Here is a 15,482-nt window from a genome sequence, read left to right as displayed (position 1 = left end):
AGCTTTGGTTTGAAAGCATTGGTGCATATGAAAGAGAAATACAGCTTTGAGAACTCATATCTTCAGATATATTAAGTTTACTTCCATTACTTCCATTTTTATCAGCAAAGTATGTATTAGTATTAGGCTTTTCAGAAGGATGCTCATAAGCAACTAAATCTTTTTTCCTTTCATTTTCCTCTAAATTTTCATATCTGTTTAAGACCTTGTGTACCAAATTTAATGAAGGAATAAAATTAAATGAATTGCTAGTGCTACATGGCACTTCATGCTCAGTCTCTGAAATACGAAAAGAAGAAAACTTCACTTTTTTAGCACAAAACAGATGTTTATGATTTGGCTCCTTCTCCCAACTACCAATTCTAGTAGTTGTCCTATTAGCTCTATTTTCTACTTTGTGTAGCTCCTTACCTTTCACGGTATCGAATAATGAAGACAAAGTTTTACTTATCCTGCTTTCTGGTACTTCTTCCTCCTCAGATTTTCCTAAAAGGCCAGTTTTTTCGTTGTTATTGCTGTTGTTTAATTTTTGCTGAAGCAGCAACCCATTGTTTAAAACTTCAAAAAAATCATATTAAAAGTTCCCGTTCATTTCAGAACCTGACCATGTACCTCATTGGCTTTCTATAGCTACTGAAGAGAAGCCAACACCCAGAAACCAAAAATAGTACCGTGCGAGACACTCACTTGTTACTGTCACTCAAATCCCAAATCTCAATTATAACAGATTACAGTATTCAGTTTTTAAGTTATGCCATGCATACATGTTCTTAAACCTAAAAACTATTCTTAGAGAAATAGTAGGAAATTTCTTGTTCCCCCATAAAGCGTGTGGCATTAATAATTTTACTTAATTTATAAATGCCACAAATGCTACATTCGCCATATATGTATATACTGAAAGTATTCTTACAATTAAATTCAATACTATGTAACAATCCAAGTTCCCTTAAAAACAATAATCTCCACTAGCAAATAGTAACCATTATAAACTTTGGTATATTAGAATAAAGAAAGGTTACTAAATCAAAACCATACATAATTAACAGAATTTCTCTAATGCCCAACAAGACAACTTATCTAGACAAGTGGAATGCAAATTTTTTACTGGTCCTAGAATTAAACGTTTTTAAAGCAAAAAAAAAAATAGTACTCCTTCATTAGGAGGTCTTTCCTAATGACTAATGAATTATCTACTGAATAACAATTTGTCCAGTAACCTTTTCAAATTACTGTCACATAAATTCAATAACATAACACGTCCCAGTTTTCCCATTTCTACTTTTGTTCATCTTGTTTCACTCAAGTTAGAATACCCTCCCCATATATTGTCTTGAAATTCAACCCATCCTCTAAAGCTTACTTCAAATGCTATTACCTCTTCATGATTCATTCCTTGCTCCCTCTAAAAGAAATGTGATCTCTCCCTTCTCTTGACCCTCACATCACTTTGTACCTCTAATGGAAACATCATTTTTCCTCATATTACTAAATTTATATTTGTCTGATTTCCTCCTTTATTCATGCCACCACCATCGACTTTACCATCATCTCCCCTCTCAGACCATGAAAGGAGAGAGCCTTTGAAGTAGCATTACTTCCAGGCCAGTGCTCTCAATCACCATCCCAAGAAGCAACACAACACCTACAGATTTGCAGCCTGGCAAATGTTACTGTAGGAGCTACAACCATAGCTACTTATGAGTCAGAGAGGAAATTTCTTGCTACCAAAGTTCTAGGCAACATTAAATAGTTTAATATCACAAACTAAAATGACTTTATCAATGATTACATTGAAGAAGCAGCATTACCATTGCTTTGTTGCTGTACCTTAAGCACCATGGGAATTTTCTCCTGTGACTTGTAGCTGAAGCCTTTCAGTGTTGTCTTCAATGTAAGTTCCATTTTTATTTCTAGCACTTAGCACCATGCTTTTTGCACGCAGTAATAAATGTTTTATTTTTTTCTTTCATTCATTTGTACTTGGACCCCCTGTACCACTTCCTACAGGCCTCAATCAAGTAGACATCTAACTACTTCACTGAACTGACTTTTTATTGACCTTTGATTTTTACATCACCTACATTTCCCAACACATTCCTCTATAAATTTAAATGACATCATACACAGTGTTTCATACCGAGTCCCCATACCTCTGCAAAGAAAGGTGGAGGTGGGAAGACTTTCTCCTATCTCTTCTTTGGGGCTAAGCTTGGTCATTATAGTTTCATAGCATTAGTTTCAACTGTTTCATTTTTCTTTTGTTCAGTGTTGTATTTATTGTTCATCCTGTTTTCTTGGCTCTAGTATTTTACGTTACATCAACTCATATAACTCCCCTGTTTTGTTATACTCATTTATTGCTTCTTATTGTACGGTATTATTTCATTATTCACATAATACAACTTTTGTTTAGTCATTTCCCAATCAACCAACTGAGCCATCACCTTTGTTTCCAATTATTTGCTATGACAGGATGTGATGCTATAATATCCTGATACGTATGGGACCATGCTTTGTGACAATGATCTACTTGGAGCATAACCCTAATGGTCAGATCAAATGGTCAAAGTATATACACATTTTAGATATTAATTCCAGTTCTTTCCAGAATGGTTGAAACAATTTACAATTACACCAACAACACATGAATGTGCTGTTCTCTCTATAACCCCTTCAACATCATTTTCCTTTTTTTAAAATCATCTTTACCAGTTTATAGAATGTGGGGTGAACTGAGTTGTTTTGGTTTATACTTCTCTTACTATTGTTATTCCATATGGTTGTTAATAACTAATATTATTAATAGTTTTACAATTCCCTTTTAAGAATAGTTTATTCATAGGTACAGCTAGGTGGCGCAGCGGATAGAGTACCAGCCCTGAAGTCAGGAGAACCTGAGTTCAAATGTGGTCTCAGACCAAACACTTGAAACTTACTAGCTGTGTGACCTGGTGAAGTCACTTAACCCCAACTGCCAGAGAGAGACAGAGAGAGAGAGAGAGAGAGGGAGAGAGAGAGAGAGAGAGAGAGAGAGAGAGAGGAGAGAGAGAGAGAGAGAGAGAATAGTTTATTCACATCTTTTGACCTATCATAAAATGGCTTTTGATTTTATATGTGTGCTACTTCCAAACATATGTATTTTATATACACACAAGCACACACAATCAAGCCCTTATCAGGAAGTTGATGCAAAGATTCCTCTCTCTTCCTCCCAAATCAGTTTCTTAGCTTCTTACCCTATTAATTTTTGTCCTCAGCACAACTCTATGGAGGTAAGTGGTATAAGTATTATTCTATTTTTATAGATGAAGAAAACAAAGTAAGTTGATTAGTGTAGTGGTATATTTAGATAAATAGGACAACAATCTCCTGAATCAAAATCTATCATCTTTCTTCAGTAAACAAAACTTTTCGGCTACCATATTCACATACACTCTGGGACCTCCAAATCTAAAACGACAATTTCTAAAAATAAAAAGCCTTATACTCAATGAGGGAAGAAATGGGGGAGGAGAAAAGAGGACGTCAGGGAGAATGTTGCTAATTAGGAAATCGTGGCAACAAGCCAAAAGAAACAAAGAAGGTCAAGGTGGCAGCAAATGAATCTTTAAAGTTATTGGTAAAGCCCCTTCTATTTACATGTGTGAGCTAACACTACTCATTACATTCTCCTTGGCTTGTCAGGATTTCAAAAGTGTGTAAGGACTACATAGTGTTAGTCAAGAAAAACAATGATTTTCTTATTTTATGACGAGCCTGGACCAAAACGATGTCTGGTAATAGGTACAAGAAAATAATGAAAAGTAGGTAAGGATAACAGGTTATTTTTTGGCCCTACGATCCAATTTAAGAGAAAAATTTTCATAACCCACATTTATCTACTTATTTATATATTCATTGTAATCCTTACACCACCACTATACCAAAGTACCTTCTACACCAATGGAACAAGTGAGGCACTCTGGGCCTTTTAAAAATCAGTGGTACAAGTGGGACTGGAACTCCTATCTTATTAATGATGAGGCAATAAGAAAACAGTTATAAAAGACAGGTTAAAAAAGAGTAAAAAGTGATCATAGTTCTAATAAAGAAAAAAAACCTCACAAATAACTTAAGCCATGACATGTAGAAATGTAACTTATCTGGGAGATGTGATCTAGAAAACAGTTGATGAACTTCTTTTTCTTACAGAATAAAACCAAGAAAAAAAAAATAGAAAAACACTGGAAGAAAGGAAAGTTTTCCAAGTTTGTTAAGAGTATGCAAGAGTGTTCTGATTTAAGTAACCTAATATTAAAATCCAAATTTTAAACGCAGAAATATAAGCACTGTTTTAAATAAGCAAATAACCTTTGCACCTTAAAAGTAATTCTATTTATGGTGATTTTGCTTATATACAACTTAATATCTATTGTGGAAAGCATATCTTGTAAAAATGACTCATGCTTCTAGAGAATCAGGAATTTTTCAAGACTCTGAAAACAAATTATACAAACAGAAGACGATTTTCTTTTTAAAATTTTTTGTTATTCTAACCTCGGCAAATACCAATAACAGTATTTCCATATTCAAAGAATAGGAAAAAGGATTGCATATGAAACCATGAATACTTTAATAAAGAAAAATAATAGAGGCTGTGCCAACAGAAAGTATATAGTAAATTAAACATGTTAGTTTCAAAGCCAATCTGCTTATGTGTCTCCCTTGAACTTTTTTTTCCTCTTCTCTTCTCCACTCTTCAGTGTATTTAAAAAACCCTTAACCCTTCCTCCTAACAATAAACCCACCTCACCTTTGTAACAGAGAGACTGCATAACAATAAATAGCTTGCTGGACTTGAGTCTAGGTCTGCCTCAGGCACTTTATGGCTTAGTTTTGTGATTCTGGGCAAATTACTAAAACTCTCCAAGCACTGGTTTCCTCATTCCTAAAAGGTGATGCTCAGAAGTAAACACAGTAGTCCAAGTGTGCACTGATGAAGGCAAAATACAGAGGGACAATCAATTCTACACTCCTAGAGTGGAGCCCCAGCAACATTAGCAGAAACACTGTTGATTTATTTTGAGCATTTAGTCCCTAAAACTTCCCCATCTCTTTTCATAAGAACTGCTGTCTAATCCTGTCTCACTGATTTATATGAAGTTGATTTTTAACTCAAATTTAAGACTTTATGTTTATCCCTATTAAATTCTGTATTCAAGGTTAGACAATACATCTGTAATTTTAAAACTAAGGTGAAAAAATAAAGCCAGAGCAGAGGTGAGGTAATCTAGAGCTTTATAAATCAGTGGCAGACCCAGGATCAGAACTCCTGTCTTACTGATTGATGAATCAAGGCAATAATAAAAGTTATAAAAAATCAAGTTAAGTACAAAAGGTAACCATAATTCTAACAAAGAAAAATAACCAAATGGATGAATAAGAGCACAAAGGTTCTAACTTAATAGCAATGATAAGCAGAAATGTGAGTGCATCACCTAAGGGTCATGGTGAAAATGAAGTCTGAGGAATGAGTCAATGGTAGAAATGAAGGATAGAAAGTTATGATCAGATTGGAAAATTTCAGAACTCTGCTTCATAGAACAGAACAGTAATGGGAGAGATCTAAGGTAAAACTATCCTTCTAAGGAATTATGCCATGCCCAAGATCACATACAGAAGAACAGTAGAGCACCATGTTTCCTGACTTCCAATTTGGTTTTAACAAAGAAAAGTTTTTCATTGTTTCCAATGAGTCAAAAACAAATAAAAGAGAAGGGGGGGGGGAATCTTAAGGAACACTTTTTTCAAAAATCAATTAATAATGTAATTGGGAAATATTTAACAAAATAAATAAAAATAATTTTTTTAAAAATCTATCAAGCCTACCAGATAGACACTGTCCTATGCCCTGGGAATACAAAAAAAAAAGGCAAAGGACTTTAATATCTGCAACTTAAAGCTTTTCATCAAACTATTACAAGTCAGTCCATTAGTATTATTTTATATTATATTAATTATATATAATGATAAAGCTCCTACTACATCTTAGGTACCTAGAACTGTTCCTGTCAGAATAGCATGAAAAGTTAACTTTTAAGCATTTATCAGGTCCATCTGGTACCATACATGAAACTGAAAAGCTACCAAAAATTCTTTATTTGGTCTAATTTAGTTTTAGACTTTGAAAGTAATACGACAGACAATAAAAGTTCTAGCTTCCTAACACAGTTATATGCTTTTTTTGTCCATGAATGAGAAAACAAAAAGCAAATAACTACAGCATGTACATTACAATTCAGCTCAAACATTCTCTTAAGTCATGTGAAAGATAACTATACTTCTAGACTGATATTCGCTTTAACTTTTTATGCCTTAGACATATATGTAATGAATACTGAATAACATTTTTAGTTAGAGATGGTTTGCTGGTTTGTTTGGGTATTTCAGAAACTATATGAATAGCCTGAGTCTGACCCTGTTCCCCTTGATTATTTATATGTACATAATCAATAAGCACTTATTTAGTACCTGCAATGTGACAGAAATTGACTCCCCTGGCATCTTTGTGTAAAAGACTAATTATCACTTCTTTCTGGAAACTAGCTCTGGATAAACGGCCTATCTTTAACAATTCTGGTGTGTAGAACATTTCCCATTTTGATAAGGCATCATGTTCTAAGTACACTGTACTAAAAAAGTCTTGGTCAACCATATCAGTGTTTACAATGAATAATTTGTAATTAAAGTTATTATAATTCTACGGAGTCTATCTGGTACTTATTTAATTTTATCTTTAAAAAAATCAAATGTTTGGAACCATATTAATAAAATTATTTTAGAAAATAATGGCTGATACTTTTTAATACTATTTGGAAGTACTTCAGAGTTCCTTTTCTTCCCATATACATCACTGTCTCTAAAGAAAGGGGATCTGTATGGCACACCTGTAATTTCCAGGACAAACTGGACCTTTATGGTCATCAATGATCTTCGTGATGATTTTGGAGATATTTCCACTATGTTCTAGTCATTAGAATAAGACAAGATGGATTATGCTTAATTAGTTAATTATTACCCTTAAATTTAGTTTCCTTTTTTTTGGGGGGGGGAGGTAGGGAAGATGGGCATAGTTAACTTGAAGGCCTAGTGGACTCTGAAAATCTCCAAAAATGACATATATATTTCCTGGCATATTATATATCTTCTAAGAAGAGTCCCTTAATTTTAACTGGGAAAAACCGTAAGTTCTCTTTCAAGCTCGCCAAAATCTCTAATAAAAATGTACGAAGTATAGAATATAAGACTGAAATTTTGATGTTGAGTTAATTTTCTACAAGCATTATTATAAAAATGGCACTCTGCTTCATTCAGTATTACCCAGAAGTGTTGATAATTTGGGAGAGAGGGGGGAGAGACTGTGAGGAGGGATGCACAGAACTGGACATGACATAATAATCAAAGTAGCCATACAAGAGATTAAAATTATGTCTTCCTGTTTGTAGCATTTTCCTCAAAATGTTAATTAAAATAAAATAAAAGTAGCACAAAAGTCATCTGTCAGTAGGACTGATGAAATTCAGAAAGGATTTTTTAAGTGCTTATAGCCAAAGACAATATTAATTACATTTTTATGATGGAAATCACTTACCATAATCAGGAGAACAAAAATAGACAAGATCACCTTAACAAATACTTCACTTACTTTTTATTCCAAGACAACAGGCAGCCAAAAGCAGCAATGATTTAGAATGTGAAATTGTTAGTACAATCAGACAAAGGTAATGGCAGATTATAAGCAGTACTAGCTCAAAAACCAAGAAAAAAGCAGTAGAAGGCTAAACTAAACCTATATTTTTTTTAAAAAACCAACCTTATTGACATGCCCAAGTAAGTAAAGTCATCTTAATGGCATTTCTAAGTGAAAATGGAAGCACACGAAAGAGAAGAAAATTGGAAAAGATCTGAAAAAAATTTTCACATTGAACATTTTTTATCATTAAAGGTAAAGATGTGCTACTAGAGCAAAGTGAACCACACTAAAGACAATGAAAACAGGAAACTAGCAATATTAGGGACAATACAAGAACAGGATTTACGATTGAAAGATATCTTAGAAGCCATACAGTCCAAATCTTTTAATTTTATAAATGAGCAAAGTTCTAAGGTTCTTGCCTAAGGTCATAACAGGTAGAAGTAACAGAGATAAGCTCTGAATTCAAGTTCTCTGACTCCAAAATCAGCATTCTTGCCCAGTGTATGTTACAAAATTCCTGTAACAAATAAATCCAATCAAGCAAAATCAATTCTCATATTTGACATGTCTGAAAATGTCTTATTCTGAATCTTTACTTCATCACCTTTCTATAAAGAGCAGCCATTACACTGATTTGGATGTGCAAGTCTTTGAGTTATTTTTCTTTAAAATGTTGTCATTCTCTTATTTCTGCTCATTTTACTCTAAAGGGTGTACCCAATGTTCTTTGAAACCATCCAGTCCATTATTTCTCATGGTGTAAGAATATTATTATATCTGTAAACTTATCTGTTAAGGTGTGCTTGATAGTCATCTTTTAGTTTCTAGTTCTTTATTATAAAAAGAATAGCTATAAATATATACATTTTTGTACATGAGTCCCTTTCTTCTTCTCTTTGATCATTTTAGAGTACAGGCCTAGCAATAGTTGAGCTCAAAATGGCTACTGTAAATTAGATTGGGGGGCAAAGGGGAGGAAGGCTGTAAAAGTTCATGTCACTCAATGATAAAAGTTCTTCTGAGTCAATCTGTAAGAATACAAATCACGTGGGGGGCAGCTAGGTGGTGCAGTGGAGACAGCACCAGCCCTGAAGTCAGGAGGACCTGACCTCAAATCCAGCTTCAGACCAAACACTTGACACTGACTAGCTGTGTGACCTTAGGCAAGTCACTTAACCCCAATTGCCTTTATAAAAAAAAAAAAAAAAGGAATACAAATCACTCCACAACTGACAAATGGTCAAAGGATATGAACAGGCAGTTTTCAGATGAAGAAATCAAAGCTATCTATAATCATATGAAAAAATACTCTAAATAATTATTAGAGAAATGCAAATGAAAAAGACTCTGAGGTACCACTTCACACCTATCAGATTGACTAATATGACAAAAAGGAAAATGATAAATGCTAGAAGGGATGTGGGAAAATTGGGACACTAATGCACTCTTGGTGGTATTGTATTGTGAACTGATCCAACCATTCTGGAGAACAATTTGAAACCATGCCCAAAGAGTTATAAAACTGTATATCCTTTGACCCAGCAATACCACTACTATACCTGTATCTCAAAGAGATCAAAGAAAAAGGAAAATGACATATTTATAGCCAGCTCTTTTTGTGGTGGCAAAGAACTAGAAATTGAGGGGATGTCCATCGATTGGGGAATGGCCGAACAAGTTGTGGGATATGATTGTGATGAAATACTACTGTGCTATAAGAAATGACAAGCAGGCGGATTTCAGAAAAACCTGAAAAGGTCTACATTAACTGATACAGAGCGATGTAAACAGAACCAAGAGAACATTTTACACAGTGACAACAATAATGTAAGATGATCAACTGTGAATGACCTAGCTATTCTCAGCAACACAATGATCTAAGACAATTCCAAAGGATTTATGATGAAAAATGCTATCCACGTCCAGAGAAAGAACTGATAAAAGTCTGAATGCAAAACAAAGCATACTGTTTTTCACTATTTTGGCATTTTTCCCCTTTTGGTCTGCTTTCTTCCACAACAAAACTAATACAGAAAAATGTTTTTCATGACTATAAGTATATAACCTATATCAAACTGCTTACCACCTCAGGCAGGGGAGAAGGGAGGGAGGGAGAAAGAGAACTGAACTCAAAATTTTAAAAACCAAATGTTAAAAATTGTTTTTGCATGCAATTGGGAAAAAATAAAATATCATTTAAAAAAAATAAAGTTTTTGTGTCCTTTTTTGTCCTACTCTTCTGGGTAAGATTACACCCCACAGGCCTGGGTGGAGAGTGATTCTTAGAAACTTAACAGGCCTGCGCACTTCTTTGCATGCCCCAGTCTGAGTAGGTCAATTCAATTTCAATTAAGAGTGACTTTTCTGCCACTTGTCACACACAGGTGCAAAAATTTCTAGTTACTATACTGTCATTCATTCAAACTGGCAAAATAAAGTTGAAGCTTTGAAATATGCTTGCAGAGAAATGAGAATACTCATTCACTACTAAATTAACTGCAAATCCATTGAATCTTTTTGGATTTGGACAATATGGAAGAGGAGAGTAAAAGTTAGAAAAAATAATCATACTCTTTGACCCAAAGTTCCATTGTGAGGAACATACCCTAAAAGTGCTATTTAAAAGAGAGAAAGGGGGGGGGAGAAAGAGGGAGAGAGAGAGAGGGAGAGGGAGAGGGAGAGAGATTTTTATAAATTGCAGAAGCTGCAAACAACATCCAATAGGCAAAGGTTAACAACAAAAACTGTAGTACATTAATGTGATGGAATATCATATGGCAATGAAGAGCAAGAAATCTAAGTAAACAAATATGAAGAGACGTTTATGAAATAATGCAAAACAAATACAGGAGAACCAGAAGGATGGAGTATAGACTAACAATTCACACTTAAGAGAAAAGTAGATAAGAAGGAAGTCAAAAATAGAATCCTAATGAAGACTTAAATGCTATAAATGAAAAAGTTTAGACTGTTTTATGAACTAAAATTAATTTAAATGTAAGTTACTCAAGTTTAAGTTCTTCTGTACTCTGCCTGCTCAGACACCATCTCGGGTATTACTGTTTTAGGCTCCACACTTTAGAGAGGAAATTACTAAGCTAGAGAATGGCTATTGGATGGACAACCAGGATGGTCCAGTCCATACCATGAATGTCAGCTAAAGGAAACAGGTATGACTAGCCAGAAGAAGACTGAGGAGGAGAAGAGAAATGAAATCTGTCTGCAAGTATGTGAAGAGCCATATAATGTGGAAGAGCAGAATTAAACTTGTTCTTCTTAGCCACAGAAGGTTTTACTGGAACTAATTAAGTTACGAAAGGTCAAATTTAGGCTTCACATAAGTTCCTTTTTAAAACACTCTTAAGAATTGGATGTCATCAAAGGTGGAATGGGTTGGTTGCCTTAGGAGGATTCCTATCATTGGAGGCCTTCCAGCAAAGGCTGTTGCCTATGTTGTAGAAGGGATTCTTCTTCAAGCATGGGTTGACGAGTTTCTACGATCTCTTAAAACCATGATATTATCTTACCAGATGAAGGTTTCCAAGAATTTGGTACAAGTTATTTTACACCTCCCTGAAAGGATATTTTTTTCATTTCCCTGAAAGGGCTCACTTAAAGACTAAAGGGCTATTAAGAATCCCAATCACAAGAAAAGAGATTTGGGATCACAGAAGATCAATGTAAACTCTGAAAAGCCTCTCCAGCTCTAAAATTCCATACCATTATAAAATACATCTACAATGAAACAAGTAGCAGTTACAAATTACCTCCTTGCAAATAAATTCTATCAATTCTCTCTTCCCCCAACTGCTGATCTATAAAAGCCTCCCTGGAACAAACTTTTAAAACACAGCTTCAGTCAATTAACTCTAAAATACATTTCAAAAAACATTTGGTAATTACTATAAACTTAATGGGAAAAGTGATGATTCTGTTAAAAAAAAATACCACATCCTTACGCTCAAGATAAACACTTCTAAACTTCTAAAATATCCATAAAGTACTACCCCTGCTTTTTCTACCTTGGACTAATAAGAAATTGACATTTGATCTGATTGTATATTTCAAATAACAGAAATAAAATTTTGAGTACTACATAAAGTTACCAAATTTACTTGATATCAATAATTAAGATGCTAAATAAGAATTATAAAATGTTGAACTGTTCTTGATTGAGATAAAAGTATACTAAATGATGTGATAGGAAAAGAAATGAAACTTTGTATAAAACTGGTTACCAAACTGGTACAAAATAAGACCTCAGTACTTTTAAAGTTCTTTTACCTTTTTTTTAAAACACAATGCAAAAAAAAAATTCAAATCACTGTTGCTTTTCAAACTTTTCAAAGCATTCTTCCATTTGAAGGCGCAAGCGTGTGTGTGTGTGTGTGTGTGTGCGCGCGCGCGCACGCGCGCGCACACACACACACACTTTCTGAATGGTCATATTCCAGTTCTTTAAAAGTGTTTTTATGTGTCTGGTGTATGGGTGTTAAACTCAAAATGTCACTTTAAAAAAAACCTATCCAATCATGGGCTGGTGCCATTCATGCTAAATTGGGGGGAAGACAGAAAGAGTGGTACAAATGACATTTGTGATAATATTAAATATTTTGGATCATCAGCTTCATTCAAATTCGTCAACAACCACACAGTTTAAGGTTGCCCCTGTCTTTCTTTTTAAGACATTAATGAAGTAGCTCTTTTTTAAACATATAATGAAATAAAATAAGAGAAACATGCAAATATTATATATTTTTTAACAGACTCTGAATCGCAAGCTGAATTCCCTTTTAACTTTACAAAGGAAATAAGATAGAAAGGCTTAGTTAAGGTTAAGGAATTACTTTTCTAGAGAAAATGTATAGAATTTCAAAATACTGTATCACTTCTAACTAATGATTCCATAATGACAATCCATCAAAAGAAAACTTTTTAAAGTTAAATAATCTTAAGTGATTACTTTGCAAAGAAAATAAGTTTTAGATATATAACAAATGCTTTAAATATTTCCAAAAACTATCAAAAATGACTCACTGAATGGGAGGAACAAATTTTTCTTCATGAAGTTAATGAGGCTCTATTAATTCTGTAAATTATTACTAATCTTTCCCTCATTTGGAACTAGTTATTTCTATTTTTTCTAACTTCACAAAATTCTGAGATATTAAAATCTGCTTGTGACAAAAGAATCAGTTTTTGGTAGTATACTGATTTCCAAATTAGTAGGTAGTCTTAACATACATTAAAAACTATCACACAGGGAAATTCAGGAAATTCAATTTCTTAAGCTTATTATACTTACTAGATGAGAACTGTCTTTTACTTCTTGCACTTGCTGCACCTGCGGTTCAGCCACAACTTTAGTGTCCTGATCAGAAGTCATGAGCTGTCTACTTTATGACTCTTCAGAGAGAACTTTGCTGGTAATTTTCTTGTGCTATGAAGTAACAAAAAGTGAAAACAGTGTAAAAAGCTGTACGAAGAATTCTGTATTAATAATTTTTAAAATGAACCCACTTTAGTAGTATACTACATATTAATATACTATAGATTACATACAGTAGATTAATGAAAACCTTGAAGCTGTCAGCTTTTGATTTTAAGTGCTTTGTTGTTGTTATTCAGTGTTTTAGCTGTGTCCAACACTCCGTGACCCCATTTGAGGTTTTCTTAGCAAGGTTACTAGAGTGGTCTGCCATTTCTTCCTCTAGCTCATTTTATAGATGAGGTACTGAGGCAAACAGGTTAAGTGACTTGCCCAGAGTCACACAATTAGTAAGTTTGTGTGCAGCCAAATTTGAATGTGGGAAGAGATGTCTTCCTGACACCAGGCCAAGCACTTTGTCCACTGTGCCACCCAGCTGCCCCTTATTCTTCTGCATCTTCTTTTAAAAGAATGTTCTAAATAAAAAATCGATACAATGTAAATCTACTCAGTCTTAAGAAACAATTCACTAATGAGCTACTTTTGAGATTAAATATTGATTAAGGAAATATCCTCAAACTCAGTAACCATACATTATCATGTTTAACCATAATTCATATAATATTTACACTCCACATCACACCAAGTAACACCAATCTGTACTTACATTTCCTAAATAAAAAAAGTATCACTTTAATTCCTATGTTAATAGTAAATTAAAAACAAAAAGCAGATAGCTTTAATTTAATTAAAACACTATATTCTTAACATTTTACTTCACTGACCATGTCAAAATTTGAAAACATACTTAACTTTTTAAAGTAGAATGGCTATCGTGGTATGTGTGACTATTTAAATTTCTAACAATTTACCTAAAAGAATATAAGAGCTTGACTTTAGCTAAGAATCTTGATATATAATTATAGGATAACAGATTTAGAGTTGGAAGGAAACTCAGAAGTCACTTGATTTAATCTTCATTTTATAAATGAAGAAAGTAAGGCCAAAAGAGGGTAAGTGACTCGCACAAGGTAACACAGGAAGTAAAACACAGAACCAGTAATCAAATCTAGTTCCCCCAACTCCAAATGCAAGGCTTTTTCCATAGGGGTACACCATTACTCCTATAAATAGTAATTTAATGAGAGAAATTGCAGGGTGAGGAAATGGCAGAGAAAGTTTAACTATGGCTGACACCATGAAAAAATTATAGGAGGTGTGCTTACACAAGTGTTCCCTCAAATATTTGCCATTCACTACTCACCATCTTCCCTTGAGATTTCTTAAATAATCACTTTTAAAAATAAATGCTTCTGTGGATAGATCATTGACCCTGAAGTCTGGAAGACCTGAGTTCAAATCCAGCCTCAGACCAAACACTTGACACTCACTAAATGTGTGACCCTGGGCAAGTCACTTAACCCCAACTGCCTTAAAAAAATAAATAAACAAACAAACAAATGAATAAATGTTTCTAAACATTTTCAGGCCTGATAGAAAATCAAGAATTTCCAGAAAAGAAATGTAGAAATATATTTTATTTCACTGGGTTCCTACAGAAAGAACTCAGTGACAACAATCCCATAGTATCACTGACCCCATATACCAAACTATTAAAAGGCTTAGGCAAAGTCTAAGCTATGTTCCATGTTTATGTACAGAGAAATAAAAAAAGCCAAAATTATATGGCCCCATTATGAAAAGGAGAAAAAAAAATCAAATATATAGATAGCTGAAAAACTAGAATGTGAGCTATTAAATCTAACATAAGAATAACTGGAAATACAATTGAATCAGTGTCACAACAGCAATGTTTGATAATAAGTATAAAGTTATCAAGGACTACAGTTTAATGAAACAATATCATCTGCATGTCACTCACAAATTTACAGCGTATATGTAAAAATATACAAAATTTGCTACACACAACCCTAAAAAATAAATATTAATGCCAGCATCCTCCCCATTTTATGGGTGAAGAAAATGAGGCTCAAAGAGTTTAAGTGACTTGCCCAAAGTCATAGTGTTAAGACTTAACACTAAAAACTACTGATCCACTTAAAATAGCACCACCTATGCCTGGTGCTAATAAAAGCAAAACAATTCTAATATTGAAGGAAATTACATTCATTGGAGGACACAGATTTGCACATGTGCACGCATATACACACACACACACGCGCGCGCACACACACACACACACCACACACACACACACAGAGTATTCTTGAGAAGAAGGTACTAAAAGCTGAGGATACCAAGAGAAGACTCATGAAGATAATGCTTGATGAGTCCTTAAAGAAATTAGGGATTCTT

General features: G+C 33.8%; 1 protein-coding gene across 4 annotated transcripts in view; it reads right to left on the bottom strand.

Moving 5' to 3' along the window:
* Positions 1-15,482, bottom strand: part of LARP4B (La ribonucleoprotein 4B) — a 216,967-nt gene that overhangs the window by 76,422 nt on the left and 125,063 nt on the right. For all 4 annotated transcript variants that reach the window (XM_020990363.2, XM_020990362.2, XM_078152481.1 and 1 more), the window contains exon 2: positions 13,044-13,178. In XM_020990363.2, the coding sequence (XP_020846022.1) occupies positions 13,044-13,124 (81 nt within the window). In that variant the 5' untranslated portion in view covers positions 13,125-13,178. The remainder of the gene's footprint in view (positions 1-13,043; positions 13,179-15,482) is intronic.

The sequence above is a fragment of the Phascolarctos cinereus genome, unplaced genomic scaffold, assembly GCF_003287225.1.
Source record: "Phascolarctos cinereus isolate Bilbo 61053 unplaced genomic scaffold, phaCin_HiC Scaffold_1;HRSCAF=81, whole genome shotgun sequence".
NCBI lineage: Eukaryota > Metazoa > Chordata > Mammalia > Diprotodontia > Phascolarctidae > Phascolarctos > Phascolarctos cinereus.
This window is presented reverse-complemented; position numbering and strand designations above follow the sequence as displayed.